This window comes from Oryx dammah, unplaced genomic scaffold (assembly GCF_014754425.2).
Source record: "Oryx dammah isolate SB20612 unplaced genomic scaffold, SCBI_Odam_1.1 HiC_scaffold_16, whole genome shotgun sequence".
Taxonomy (NCBI): domain Eukaryota; kingdom Metazoa; phylum Chordata; class Mammalia; order Artiodactyla; family Bovidae; genus Oryx; species Oryx dammah.
In genome coordinates this window covers 29,244,620-29,260,055 of record NW_024070200.1, presented here as the reverse complement: position 1 = coordinate 29,260,055, position 15,436 = coordinate 29,244,620, and the positions used below count along the sequence as shown (strand labels likewise).

At 34.9% G+C, this 15,436-nt stretch overlaps 1 protein-coding gene across 2 annotated transcripts in view; it reads right to left on the bottom strand.

Moving 5' to 3' along the window:
* The window catches only part of PRKD1 (protein kinase D1), a 341,766-nt gene that overhangs the window by 32,836 nt on the left and 293,494 nt on the right, over positions 1 to 15,436 (bottom strand). For both annotated transcript variants that reach the window (XM_040257184.1, XM_040257185.1), the window contains 5 exons: positions 14,846 to 14,923; positions 13,283 to 13,562; positions 11,530 to 11,582; positions 9,326 to 9,398; positions 6,783 to 6,889 (listed from right to left, as the gene is read on the bottom strand). In XM_040257184.1, coding sequence (XP_040113118.1) covers positions 6,783 to 6,889; positions 9,326 to 9,398; positions 11,530 to 11,582; positions 13,283 to 13,562; positions 14,846 to 14,923 — 591 coding nt within the window. The remainder of the gene's footprint in view (positions 1 to 6,782; positions 6,890 to 9,325; positions 9,399 to 11,529; positions 11,583 to 13,282; positions 13,563 to 14,845; positions 14,924 to 15,436) is intronic.

Genomic DNA, 15,436 nt, shown 5'->3' with positions numbered 1-15,436 from the left:
TTTTATTTTATTTTATTTTATTTATTTATTTTTTTACTTTACAATTCTGTATTGGTTTTGGCATACATTGACATGAATCCACCACGGTGAACATGCGTTCCCAAACATGAACCCCCTTCCCCACAACATCTCTCTGGGTCATCCCCGCGTACCAGCCCCAAGCGTGCCATATCCTGCATCGGACATAAGGTATCACTCTGACATAGTGTCTGGTTTCTTTCACACCCAATGCCCAATCTTCCTCCCAGGGCTAAGCTTTTAGAGGTAGCTGTAACATCTGGAACAATGAGCAGCCCATCTACACTCTTCCTTCTCATAAAATATCATAGTTTTCTAACTGGAGCCTAAAATTTAATTACTTATTTATACAGAATGGGGGCATTCTGAGTGTTAAAACTAGCTCTGATTACTATAACTAGCAGAGCCTCCAAAACAGTTTTCTTGTATTCAAACTTTTTTCTTTATATCATCCCTCAATACAGATCTGATTGTAATAATTTTTTGAAAATATTTCAATAATTCACAATCACCCAAGCATAATAAAATCCAGTTGACTTGGCACGATATCTACGGTTCTCCGTGAACTCTCACAAAAGCCATTTCCTAAGTGTACTCTGTCCTTTCACAGCAGTCTCTAAACTAAGGAAGGCAAACTCTTGGGCAAATGGAAGATTAAGAGATATGTAAGCAGAGGGATAATGTTAAGGAAAATTTGCTTTGTTTATATTTGTACCCCTACTATCTGGAACATGGGAAGTACTCAATAATTATACTTTGAATGAATGAATCTTAACAATCCATAAATAATTTTCTAATACAGATCTATTTGAGAAAATCTCCATACTCTTCAAATTCTCAATCCCCAAGTTGCCTTTCACAATATTTTTTTCCCCACTTTTCAAAAGGAAGGTATGCTTCTTATACATTCCTAACACTACTAAGGTACCTTGCCATGGGGAAGAAAATTGTCTAGGAAAAAAATAAAGGGAAAGTTTGAAATATTGTGTTGGTGTGAACGGAATAACTCTAATAACTTGTAACTCAATTCTTTGGCAACCTAGCTTCTTATGCATGCTTTCACCAAAATCAGAAAAGGATTTAATGGATCTTTTAATAGAGAGAATTAAAAGAGGATGAATTTCTGAAGATAAATCACTTGGAATGTTTCTATCTTATCTGGGGGGGTGGCACTTACAACTTGGCTTCTACAATTTAACAAAAGGAATAAAACTGCTGAACTGTTTAGTGTAAACAAAAAATAATAATCACCTAAAAATTTATTAACTATATTAAAAAATAAACCTCATCAAATAATGTGCTTTCAGTAACATTTCATTTTTTATGTTAACAAGCATAGATCAAACTTTACAGAATATTTATCTTGCTAGACAAAGGTTTTACTAATAACTGTAATGATAAATGAATCAGGAGAATGCTTTACACATTCAGTGTTATAATCAAGAAATTTAAAAATATACAATGATTTTTATTGTAAATAAATATGAAAGGAGAACCAATAAAAGACTTAAAAGTATAAAAATGTATAATGTTGGAATATATTTCTGTGGTGAAAGTATAATGTAGTCAAAGAAAACAAAAATACTGTAAAATATGCTATTGCTTAAAAAGCCTATGGATGTATTTTTAAATGACTGTTTAAAGATATAAAATGTTTTTGATATTTAGATTGTAATGCATATATTTAAATGAGTTATACAACAGCTTTATTTTCAAATACCAGGATTTTCACTATAGTACAAAATTAAAATTCTTTGGACTTCTGACAAAAATAGTTCTAGCTGTCAACTTAAAAATATACAGCAGATACAAAGATTTTTAGAATTCTTTCTGAGAATTCTGAAAGTGTTTAGAATTTGAAGAATTTTTAGAATTATTTTTTCAAACCACATGAAGTGATTTGAAGCCACTCTTTTAAAATGATCTAGTTTTCTACTTATATTTCATAGTGTATTTATTTTATTAAGGTGGCCCCTCAGCCTAATAACCCTTTCCAACATTTCTTTGGTCACCAAGAATCATGACTCTTTTAAGATTTCACCAATGCTGTACTTCCCTTTGAAAATCCCCCTCATTCGAGTACCCTGACCTCTGCCATAACTCATGACTTCTTTCACTACGTTCTATGTTTCCACAGCTATCCTGACTTGCAGTTACTTGTATCTCTTTGTCCAAATATATGATAAATATCCTAAAAGGTTTCATTCACTGTTATACAACCTAATAAATTGCTTTGTATCAAAGAAGGAAGGGCTTCAAGAGTACTGTTGAATGACTTAATATTTTAATTAAAGGAAATTAATTGAAGTTCCTTCGAAACTGGAGAAATAATAGCAAAATGGACAAAATTAGAAAATAACTTGCAGGGAAAACATTAGGAATAATTGTTTGGTTTTTGGCTAGCTGGTTTGGGTAAGACTGGCACAGCAAAGTGGAGATGTCCTAACGTCAGAAATAGGAAACTGAAGTGTCTGTGAAAGAACAGAGTTCATGAAATAAATTAAGAAAATAACCTGAGAAATAATGACAGATGAGTCTCTTAAAGTGGATGAGCTCACTCTGGGAATGAGTCCCAGATTAGCATAAACCATTTAGATGAAGGGAAGAAGGTCAGTAAGAACAGAGCTAGCAGAGCTAGCAGGGAAGGTGAAATGGGGCCTGATGAGTGCAGGGATGGAGTGAGGAGTGAGACCTAGAAAGGAGCAAACGATCAGTGCTGTTGAAGCACTGAGGCTAGTCAAGTAGGGTAAAGACTGAAAATAGCCAAAGAGTGATAGCTGGGCAGAGGTAGAAGACAGGAGTATGGCAGAAGTTCCACACTGTAAAAAGGTGTGGAAACCAACGACAGATATTTATGAATAAGAATGGAAAGCAGCAAGGAGCACAAATTAAAGTATGTCAATATAAAATGTGCTGCAGCCATGAGAGATGGCCTAGACAAATCAAGAACACAGTTTATTGTTGCTGTTCTTTTGTTTTAAAGTTAAGAGATACTTTAATGGAAAGAAGAGTGCCTTGCAACAGAGATTTAAGAATGATGGTGGAATTTTAGGAGATAAGTAAACGGGGATATACTTAATCTATGGCCTGTAAAATTCTTACATATCTTTTCCTACATTCTGTATTCAGCACCTTTAGTATTCCAAAATGCTCTAATATATCATAAACAGAAGCTCTAGTATTCCTTAGAAAAAAATAAGCTGATATTTAAGATAAAGACAAAATAGTATATCAATTAGAATTATATACATTCATTAGCATTATCCTAAAGCTTTTGTACATTGTGATATTATGTGAGAAAATGAAAATGAATTTAGACTAAACAAGCCTATGTTGATAAACTGTATTAAATATATCATGCCAGTATCACTTACTTTAGATTGTAAGTTTCTAAGCCTTCTGAGATTAATTGCATCTTCTTACAAAAGTCAGTTTTCTGTAATATCCCCAATAATCATAAACTATCTTTTTATCCCTATTTTGTTAACATGAATAGAAAAAAAAAATTCAGATTTACCTTTTTTAAAAATCAAGATACAACTTATAAAATCATACTATAAATAAAATCTCTTGGGAGTTTTTGAATGAAGTTTAACATCTACATTTATTTATCATCCTCCTGAAATATAATAATAATTACAAAGCATTTAGAGATAATGAAAACAGCTATTTGAAATGATATAAATCAGGGATAACTAGGCCAAAACAACTGTTCAAAGATATCTAAAGAGTATAGCTTTCTAATGACTAAATCAGCCTCTCGGAAGCCTTCGCCCAGTAAAGAAGATGAACGAGAAAAAGAAAGGAGAAGCCTACTTTTTCACACATTCATTTTTACAACTTTGAAGTCCTCTACAAGCTAAGAAGGTTTTTATTTAAAAAAAAAAAAAAAAACAGAAACAGAAACAAATCAGAGTTCAACAACAACAACGAAACTAACAGAACTGCATGAGCAGAATGTTCTCCCATCAGCCATTTCCAGCCCACTTGGTCCTCTCCGGACAATCTCAGAAGGAAGAACAGGATGGGGCAGAGCTAGTCAGACTCCAGGTATAAGCATAAACGAGGAAACTAGCTTTCATAAGCAGGAGACCATGGGCAAAGGATACCAAATGCTTCTGCGTATCACTTTTATATCCAGAGGGAGAGGATTCTGCTCCTCAAGATTAGGAAAAGAAAACCTTCTGTACCATTCAGCTGATTTCAATCACGGTACTTTTTCTGAACGTATCAGTTAGTGAGTCAGAATCTTCCCCTCGTCTCTCTACTTATTACCATATTTTCTTTTCAGGTTTAAAAAATGAATTACTTATTTTTATAAGAAATATAAACCAGGGCAATGAGGGCTTTCAAAGAACAAACAATCCTTCTTAACTAACCAATTAACCATTAATAGCAAACAGAGTCCAGACATTTGCTTCCTGGTTGGATACTATGACTTCTTATGTGACAGGATGATGTCTCTGTACAGTTTTAATTCAACAAGCATTCATCCAACAAATATTTGCTAAACATCTAATGTTTGTCAGGAACAATCTTTGGTGTTTGGGATATATCAGTATGTATTTTGGGATATATATCAGTTATTTGATACTATTAGCAAATAACAGCATCTGCCCTTCTGAAACATATATATTCTAGAGCAGGGATTGGGATTGGGGATGGGGAAAGAAACCCACAGCAAATATAATAAATAAAATTCTGCAATAGGCTAGAATATGCTAAGTGCTATGGAAAAAGAGAATATAGATCAGACTAATTTCTGGTGAACAAGTTTGAAACAAATGTCAACTTTTGGTAAAGTATGAACTCTGAAGCCTCCTATACATAAACCAAGCTTTAATAAGACTCCTTGTACAGGTTTTGTAATTAAAAATTCAACATTTAAGTATGTTGTAAACATCAGACTAAAAGTAAACCTGAAAATACAATTTAAAGACAATTTAAATACAATTTAAAGACTCATGACAGGAAGGACTTGAGTGTCTTTGTCCCCACTGTACGAACTGAGCCAAGAACAGAGCTTAGCTCATGGTATGTACTCAATAAATATGAGTTTGATGACGGAAATGAAGAACGACTGGGGACAATGGGGATGAATGATAACTGATGAGGATTTTTGAGATTTCAGGCCATAATATGTGAACTGTTCAAACTCTTTGTATGCTCAAGGGACAAAATCTGACTTTCAACCTAACCAAATTCTTTACCAAAAACCACATTATAATGAAATTTTTGCCAAATGCATGTTTACTGCATCCGAGTTGCTGATTGTAGCTACTCTTTTGCAAAGGAGCTGGAGTCAGTTTATGGTGTATTTTATTTTTCTACCTTACTACAGAGTCAGCAGCTGATAACGTGTAGTCATGCTCAGGAAAGCTAATTAAAGGGCTATACAGAAAGAATATGATGTTCCTCTGCAGCTCCAATAAAAAGTAGAAAGGCATAACCATGTTAATTGAAACTCCTCTTATGTCCTGTAAAGAAAGAGAAATGTCTTATCCTTATGCCAACTGTGGCAAGGCTGCAAAGGAGTCAGCCTTCAGGACATCAGGTGAGAGTGGAGACCGGAAGAGGGGGGTCCAAGTATGGAAAGGTGTCACTAAGTTATCAGACGTGACAACTCAATGTTGTCAAGAATTTTTTGCAAAAGAATCTGAGTAGCAAGCACCAAACTATGCATGAATTGTCAGCTTAATATCTGTGGTTATCTTCTTCCAAGAAGGCAGAGAACATTGTGGTAGTTCTTTGTGTTACAAAAGCACGAAAGTTGTTCAAAAGCACGAAAACACCATCTTTAGAACATATGAGTCTCAGAAAAGTCTATGTCATTTTTTAATATACAGCAACAATTATTTTGGTTGTCTGTACACATGAGATCCTTTAGGGCAGAAAATCATATCTTTTTCAATTTTTTTATTGTATAAACTCAAGAAATGCCATTTATATGAAACAATAAATGAAGAAATGCAGTCTGTTTTGTTTTGCTAGCAATGCTCAGATGAAAATTATTTAATAAAACTATAAATCAGAAATTATGATCAGCTTGCATGTAGATAACTATGGAAGTTATATAAAAATGGGCATTTATCAAGGATTTAAACTGTCCAGACTGGACAGCTAGGTTGGCCACATTTAGTAAATAAACAACTGCTCTATTTCCTTTTAATCTGCATAAAAAGTTTTAATAATTTAAAAAATTATGTATATCACATAATACTTTTCATTAGCAAATTCTGGCTTTAAAAAGGGACTGCCTTAAAAAATGAGAAGAGTTAAGGAATAGTCTCAATATTAAATAAAAGGCTTACAGTGGGACACCAAGAGGACACTAATAAGATCACGATCATCTGATTCTCAGGCATGTATTACTCTTTTACTTGATATGCTGACAGCTGCATACTGACATATACTCAATTCATATAATTATCACAGCATAAAGGAGGAATGTTTATGAAGGCAAGGTCATTGATAATGTAAAACAAAATGGTCGCAGCATGTCCACTATGGGCAAATGCTGAACAGTATTCATTTAATGAGAATTAATAACACACTAAAACCTAGAATTAAGCACATAGAAAGGAAAAGCTGCTGCCTAGTCTCAGGGAAGATACCACCCAGGCAGTGGTTTGATGCTTGATCTGCCTTTTCACTTATTTAAACATATTCCTAAATATCTATGCCACAGATAATGGGTAACTTTCCTTTGTTTTGCAGAAGTTAATGGGATATATTATAGACCCCACATAAAAAACAAAAAGTACCTGAAGAATTGCAACCTCATTACGAAGCTGGCTTTCTTGTTTTGTTGGAAACCTTAACTTGTCAATGATCTTAATAGCTACATCTCTTCCTGTTTTACGATGTTTTCCTTTAAAATAAAAAAGAAACAATAGCATAATCTTATTAAATATCATCTCTATAGAAGAATACCAGAATTTATAAGGACATTTTAGAATTATAAAAATGGTTTACTGAAAAAATTAACATTTCTGGTGAGCACTGACTTTTGCCCATCAAGATTTCATTTCTTAGCTCCATTATTATAGATCAAATATACACTATAAACTTAGCCAAATTCAAAACACAAAAGAATTAGGACATTAAAAGCTATTCATATGAACAATCTGATATTTTCTTATAAAACATATGTTTTAGAAACAGGATATTGAGCTACTTAATATGGAAAATATTCATACCACTGGCAAAAGTACTCTCCTTAAGAAAGGATGAAGTCCTGATAAACTAATGTATGCTGTAACAGAAAGAATAAAAATCTTGGCACTAATAGCGTCATGGTCTTGAGCATACCACTAAAGCTTTCTGAGTTCCTCATCTTCAATGGCAGCACTGCTGTGAGAATTAGATGTCACAAGATATGTGCAGTACACAGAATGCCCAGATAACTATACACACTCAAAAAACATGTTCTCATCATTATTATCACCATCGTCAACATCTGACAGGCCCTTTACATATATCCTATCCAATTTAATTCTCACAATAAACCTTCTAGGGAATCAAAGGGTCCCCTCAAGCTGTTCACTTCTACACTACTTGATTATAGAAGATACGAATAAAGTAATGCTAATTGAATTTGAAAGTGAAACTAACCACTCACTATTTTTGGCCACATATAAACTGATTCAAAAGTCTATTATTTTTACATTTGGTGTAATTCTAGTGCTGCTTCTCCCTAAAACCACTTTCACCATTCCTTCCAACTCCTTCGAGAATGCTTCCCTTCACAACTGACAAAACTACTGTCTTGTTTTCATGTTCTTTACTTTCACTGGCTGCAATCTCTGTTCCAACTCAGACTTTTACTGCAACTGCTGTCTGCAAGACTGTGGCGTGTTTAGTCTCCATGTTTGTGTCTCTATGGCACTTGACCTGTCTTCTGTGACTGTTCCTATCTGCTTCATCCATATGTGTCCAGGTGTAACTTTCTAGTCTTCCTTGTGGAGGCCTCCTTCTAAACCCGCTCCTTCACTGTTGGATGTTACAAACTATCTGGCACATGCTGGTTTCTCTAATCTCATTTCTTACCCATTTCGCCCCCATACTACATTCAGTTATGTATATTTACCACACTTCATGGGCTTCCCTGGTAGCTCAGTTGGTAAAGAATCCACCTGCAATGCAGGAGACCCTGGTTCAATTCCTGGGTCAGGAAGATGCCCTGGAGAAGGGACTGGCTACCCACTCCAGTATTCTTGTCTGGAGAATTCCCATGGACAGAGGAGCCTGCTGGGCTACAGTCCACGGGGTCTCAAGGAGTTGGACATGACTGAGCGACTAAGTACAGCACCATGCTCTATACACCATGATTGTTCTTTCTGGCATGCATACAATTATTACACTGCAGAACAATTCCTTGTGTTGTAATTAGTCTCCCCAGTCACACTGTTAGGCCTTGACAGAAAATACAATGGTTGCTGACTCACTGACAGGTTTTCTGTCAAAAAAAATGATGTGCACATTTTATAAGAATCAAAATTACTTTGTAAAACAGAGTAGAATTTAATTAGTTTTTAAATAAAAAAGCACAATATTATACTATGATAAGTAATAGAATCAAACATTGTGATTATTTCAGAGCACCCCATCTCACAAAAAAGATAATCTGTTAACTGATAATATATTAAGTAATTGAAAGTTATGAGGCCATTTTACAGGGCAGGTAAAACACCTAGTATCTTTCCTAAGGATTTGAAAAATGTGATTGAACTGACTACAATCTAAGACAGAAGCTTTAACTAAATTCACCAAATAACCTGAGAATAAGAAAAATGTAAAAATTTAATATTTTACTTCATACTTGTAAAAAATGCAAACCTTAACAAAATACATAATATTGCTAAAGATGTTAGAATAGAAGACGTTAGATTCTAACATCTAATAAAGACGTCAGAATAGACTAGTTTTTGCCTAGTTACATGAATGGATTTCTATAGCATTCTGACAAAATATGCTAAGAGGAAAAAGAATGTTTCCAAATTACAGTTTCCTTGTTTCTCAATATTTTGCCTGTATAAACCAATATTTAGCCATTATTGTGTATAGAGTTTATCAATATTTAAGCCAAAGAAATTTTTTAGGAGCAGAAAAATTTCTCTTTCAAAACAGACATGTGCTAAGTTTCCAGTTGGCGATAACCTCAAGAGAAACTTCTAAAAAGGTAAGTCACAGAAAGACATAACATCTAAAACACATCTACATATAGGTTTTTATATTCTTCTGGGAGATACTAATTTTCTTAACACAAGTAGCCAAAACTATAAAAATAATTGGTGAATCAACATACCTCCATACACAATTCCAAACTGTCCAGAACCCAGCACTTCATCAGGAAAAATCTGATAAACTGTGCTGATGTCCTACAGGTTTAAGCCCAGAGAAAAACAAACATGAAGTGAAACAATGTATTAGTCCTAATAAATTCTATCATTTTATTAAATATATCATTAATACTTGATGAATTTAAACATAAACAATTTAAATGCCAGATGACACCTACAATATAATGATAATCTTAAAAACTCACCCTTCAATTTAATGTTGTAATGTTTGAAAACTATTCTGCTCTTAACCAGCAGAAATTTTTCAGTGTTCAAGTAAATAGGTTTCATTAGGGAGAAAAAAAAAAGACTTAAAACTATAATGTCATTTATATATATATAATGTCAAAAACATATGTAATGCCAGTATTAGAAACAGATTTGCTTATTGAGATGGTTATTTAGAAATTTCACATTAAATAATCATGATTCCCAATCACGTCTCGGTGAGTCCTGATTCCAACCCATTTCATTCTTTATGGCTAAAATGGTAAGGCTGCTTCTTATTCAATCATCTACATCAGATGAATTTAAGGAAGGAAAAGGGGCTCAATCACTGTGAATGAGCCAGAGACACAACAAATGGATAATGAAATTCTCATTTATAAGGTGACCAAACTGTTTCACTTTCTCCACTTATAGAGGTTACAAGTTTCCAACCGTCTACTCTTTCCTCTTTGAAGTAATAATTGCTAAGTAAAGCATTCTGTTTTAAATGACTGTGTTTACAACCTGTGATTTGATGATGACAATCATGAAAGTATAATGTAATACTTTTTCACTTTCAGTATTGCTATGACATACCGTGGAATTTTCTGCCTATCCTCTACCCTTTTACCGTTGTCCTTTCAAAACCAAAAGTCCCTTTACCTCACATCTTACCCTTTGCATATTCTATATATTCCTATCCTTTTCCTTTGTCCCTCCTCCAAAAAAAAACTATAAGTCCTTTCTATCCTCTGATCCCTTCAGAGTATCTATGGTTCAGAGTTCAAGGTTGTCTGAAGACAAGAAAAGAAATTACTACTACTCTAGTAGTCTGAGTCCAAGTACTACTTCATTTTTTTCTGATAGCTCAATGGCCATCTAGAATTTGTAGGTGGAAGAACCACAAAGGAATCTAGAATTTCACAAGAGATTTATAGGTAGATAAATATTTCTCAAAGTCTTCTCTGGCTAAGAGCAACAGAAATCTTTATCTATCTTTTGACTAATAGAAAAAGAGGTCTTGTGACTGACAGAATAAGAATACAGCTAATTTTTGTTATGAACTTTTCCTAATTCTCTCAATCATATTGGTTTTCAGTTTACTTTATGCCAATTTAGTAAAGGTTGCAAAGTTATGCTGGTGATAAATTAAGTTTCACAGAGTTTACTTTTTGAAAAGTAAACTCAGATTAGTGTAAGGCTACAAATGTTTTCCTTTTGGTCACAGGCATAGCAGTCAAAATTGAGGGAAAAATCTGAGTCACAGCATGAGGTAGGAAAGGCCTCGTTACTTTTGGGCTTCTTGCCACAGTGACAAAGTATAATAAAAAAAAAAGCAAACATATGACAGAGTGTAAATTACTTCATAATATGTATATGATCTATACAGAATTTTCAAAAACTGAGCTGATGGAATTAGGTGGTACAGTTGACTAGGGTGCTAGAATGTGGACCCATAAAATCTCATTTATACAGTTTTATCAGGCCTCCTTGATAAGTACAAGTGATTGTAAGTATATTTGCAACTCCTTGTCATATGATAGCACTTTTAGGTTGCAATCAAGGAAAGAGAATAAGGGCACGTTTAAGCTACTCATGAAATTCAAATAATTTATCTATTTTATCTGGTATTACATAACATCAACCATTTAAAATTCCAGTATCAAGATGGGTCAAATATATAAAAAATCAGGCACTGCATTATAATTGCTTACCTGAAATGAAAAATAGTTATTTAACTCTCCACACTACAGAACAGATTACAGAAAATCACTAAAGAATTGATACAATGTAATGTTTCTAAAATTTTATAGAGGAAAAACATCCAAAGGGACCCTATTTTATTTTCTAGAAAATACTAAAAAATTAAAATGTCAGATCAATAAAAATGTATTTTATGATGCTCTTATTTTCCAATAAAAGATCATAGTACCAAGTTTTATATTAGTAGGTACATACTCACCACATTTTCTTGAATCTGGCAGTTTGAAACTGAAATACTCACAGAAATATCTCCTAGAAATACACGTTAAAAAATACACAAAAGAAGTAAGAGAGGTAATTGCAAAATAGGTAAACACATGTTTATTAATCAAGCTGCAGGGGTATTTTTAAATCACAGCAATTATATTCTTCTAAGAAAATGCCTATTAGAATATTTGTTTGCTTTTACAGTTACAGATTTACTCTGTACTTTGCTTTGAAAAATAATAGTATTTTGTCAGTTTAGAGTTGGAAGTCATAAAGATTTGGGTTCAAATTCTGGTTGGCCATTTCTTAACTCTGGTACAAGCAGAAACAGCTTGATGCCACTAGGGTCTGATTCCCTTACCCGTAAAGCAGGCAAAACATTAACATCCACCTATTGGGGTTATTTGAAAAATAGAGATCTCACATAAAATGGTTAGCACTCCAATAGGCATATATATCCTATTGATATGTACTGAGCTTCCCAGGTGGTGCCAGTGGTAAAGAAGCCGCCTGGGGAATCCCATGGATGGAGGAGTGTGGCAGGCTATACAGTCCATAGGGTGGCACCGAGTTGAACATGACTGAGGCTACTTAGCATGCATGCATGCAATACATACACTGGTTGTAGAGATCAACTAAAAAGTTGTGACAAATCAAATCTATCACAGTCATCAGATCACTGTGATGTGAAAACAGAGGGTTCTTTGCCACAGGCTTCATTATTAATAGCCATTATGAGATTGTAAAGTTACATTTGTATACAGATACTCCTCTAACATATCTTTCAAAAATGAATCCTCCATTTTTGATCTTGATTGAATTCTGGTAAAATTTATCTCATGCTACAATGAACAGAGAGATCTACCTGGGAAAAAATGATTTAAGAGTTTCCAAGTACTCTGAGCACAGAGAAGGCACTGGCACCCCACTCCAGTACTCTTGCCTGGAGAATCTCATGGCTGGAAGAGGCTGATAGGCTGCAGTCCATGGGGTTGCTACGAGTCAGACACAACTGAGCAACTTCACTTTCACTTTTCACTTTCATGCACTGGAGAAGGCAATAGCAACCCACTCCAGTGTTCTTGCCTAGAGAATCCCAGGGACGGGGGAGCCTGGTGCCTGCCGTCTACAGAGTTGCACAGAGTCAGACACAACTGAAGCGACTTAGCAGCAGCAGCAGCAAGTACTCTGAACACTAAGTCTCCTGCAGAGAGTAGCACATTCGGTGGTTTTGGAGGACTTGTGTTAACTTAGATTTGCAGATGGCAAAACTGGCATTTCAGTCAAGCTCGAGCTGACAAGATTACCTCTTCTTTTATCACCAACAAGATTACTTCTTTTATCACCAATAGCCCAAGTTTCTGCTATTACTGGATACATTGGGTTGACATGCATTTGTTCAAATTTTTTATATAAAATAAAACACCTTATATGTAGAAGCTTTTATTTGGAGACCGCCCCCCCACCGGGCCTTTTTGTTTGTTCAGTCACTAAGTCATGTCCAACTCTTTGTGAACCCATGGACTGTAGTACAACAGGCTTTCCTGTCCTTTACTATCTCCTAGAGTTTTCTCAAACACATGTCCATTGAGTTGGTGATGCTATCCAACCATATTATCCTCTGTCACCCGCTTCTCCTCCTGCCATCGATCTTTCCCAGAATCAGGGTCTTCCAACAAACTAAACATCCCTAAAGGGGTTCTCTTCACCTGTTCTAAAGACAGACAGAAAACCAGCAGACTCACTGTGCGCGTTGGTTCCTGAACCCACAGAGGACCCCTTGGGTATGACGGGCATGAGGGCGTGCTGGATGGCCATCTCCCACATCCTGGCCACATCGGCACCAACGCCACTGGTGAGGATGCTGCTGTTTGGTGGTGGGCTGGAGGGGTTGACCACATTTTCTCCCACATAATACACAATGTCTGCTGTAGTGATCTCAAAACAGTGAGGGTTGGCCCCACTAGGGATTAAAGCTGATGGTTTTGCTGGTTCCAGAGATAAAATTTCTGATAAAGGTATTTCCTGTGGAAAAAAATGTGTACTAAATGGAGTTTATCAAAAAGGATAAAATTTTCAAATAAAACTCTCAAATAAAACTCATGCCAGGGACATGTAAGAAATGACATTACAATCAGCTATCATTTCTATAAAACAGTTTATAAGACACAGAATATAACTAAGAAAAACACAAAAATAAAATTATCATCTCCTTTTGCCAGAAAAGTTTAAGTGGCTTTTTAGTATATTTATGCAATAAGAATAAATGTGACTAATTTTGAACCTGCATCAAAATTGAAGTCTTAGACTATAAATGATAATTTTAATAACTGTGAGGTAAAATCACAACCCTTTTGAAATGCATTTGGGTATGCACAGCTGTTTTTAAATTTCAACTATTCTTTAAAGCACTGAAAATCAATCATGTAATTTGACTTGATAGATGTTAATATAATAATATGGCCACATGAACAATTTTAGTGAGGAATACCACAGAGAGTGGTTTTAAAAGCAGTTTCCTTTAAGACAGTTTTGATATTTAAAAAATTAATCACCATATTGTCTTTTAGGATGGAGAAGAAATAATAACTTTTAAAACAAATTTTTAATTTAAAAGTTAATAAGGTTTCCTTTTTCTGTTAGGTCTGTGTAAAGGGGCCCATGGAGAACAACACCTACTATCGCTGAGCCTTCATTATTCTTGATGGAGCAAATATATACTTTTTCACTCTAAATTTCTTTTGGAACCGTGTTTCACTGGGTGATATGTTATGTGACATCTGTATTATTTCATGTAGAGAGACAGAATGAAAACAGCTGCCAAATTATTTTTCTAGCGGAAAGTGCTCCTTATGATATTGGCAATATAGGGGGGAATCATACAATGTTTCCTAACCCCTGGTGACATATTTGCAGGACTACCAGTGCAAAACGAAACAAAGAAAGTTGGATAGAACAGACTTCAGGAATTTACTTTTCACTAATCTTCTGTGACCCTGAACTTGCTAGTTAAATCACATATCCCTGCTAAAACAGACAGTTAAGCTTCTTCTCCCCCACCCTCTCCCCCACCATCCCAAGGGGTCAAAGCATTCCACAGTGAAATTTGAAATTCACAGATGACTAATCAGATCACAACCTGATTTCCCCCAAATCTAAAAACTACAAAGAAGAAAAAAGTATCTCTCGGAGCAAGCCTCAGAAGAGTCACATTTGTTGGGTGTAATTTTGTATTTCTGATACTCTACATTCCCATAAGCAAGCAAGAGGGGGCATGAGACCTCAGTCAAGGAAGGAGTCACCCTTACCTTGTAGTACCTACTTCCTGTGTCATTTTGAAAGAGGGTAATACATTTGCTATCCAATCTCCAATAGTGCCGCTTCCGCTGAAATACAAGTTTGATACAGTATCATTTAAAAACTTAAAAAAAAAAATCCAAGACAGATAAAATCAAAACACTTTCCCACTGGGGCATAAGATTTGATGGGGGAAAGTGTGTGGCCTTTGGAAGAGGAAGACTAACAATTTCAAGACTCTGGAAGGTATCTATTCAGCAAATGCGTAGTGAGTTTCTGCACCTACATTTGAGAGTTATAAATATTAAAAGAGATGATGTATTAGCACCCAGAGCAGTGCCTGGCACTTAGTGCAAGTAGAATAAATAGAAAACACCGTTTTAAAATTTATTGGATGGCTTGAAGAGCTAGAGGTGGATTAATAGCTGTAATAAAAGGGCTTAATGGGAGATATAATATTTATATTCTATTGTTTTAGAACATAAGGCATGCCATGCTGATCCAGCCAGGCATTTTGGCTTCCATTAGAAATGGCACAGTAGAACTAAAGAATGTTGAGGAGGATGGCAAGGCTGACTTCATGGCATCAACCTCACATTAGA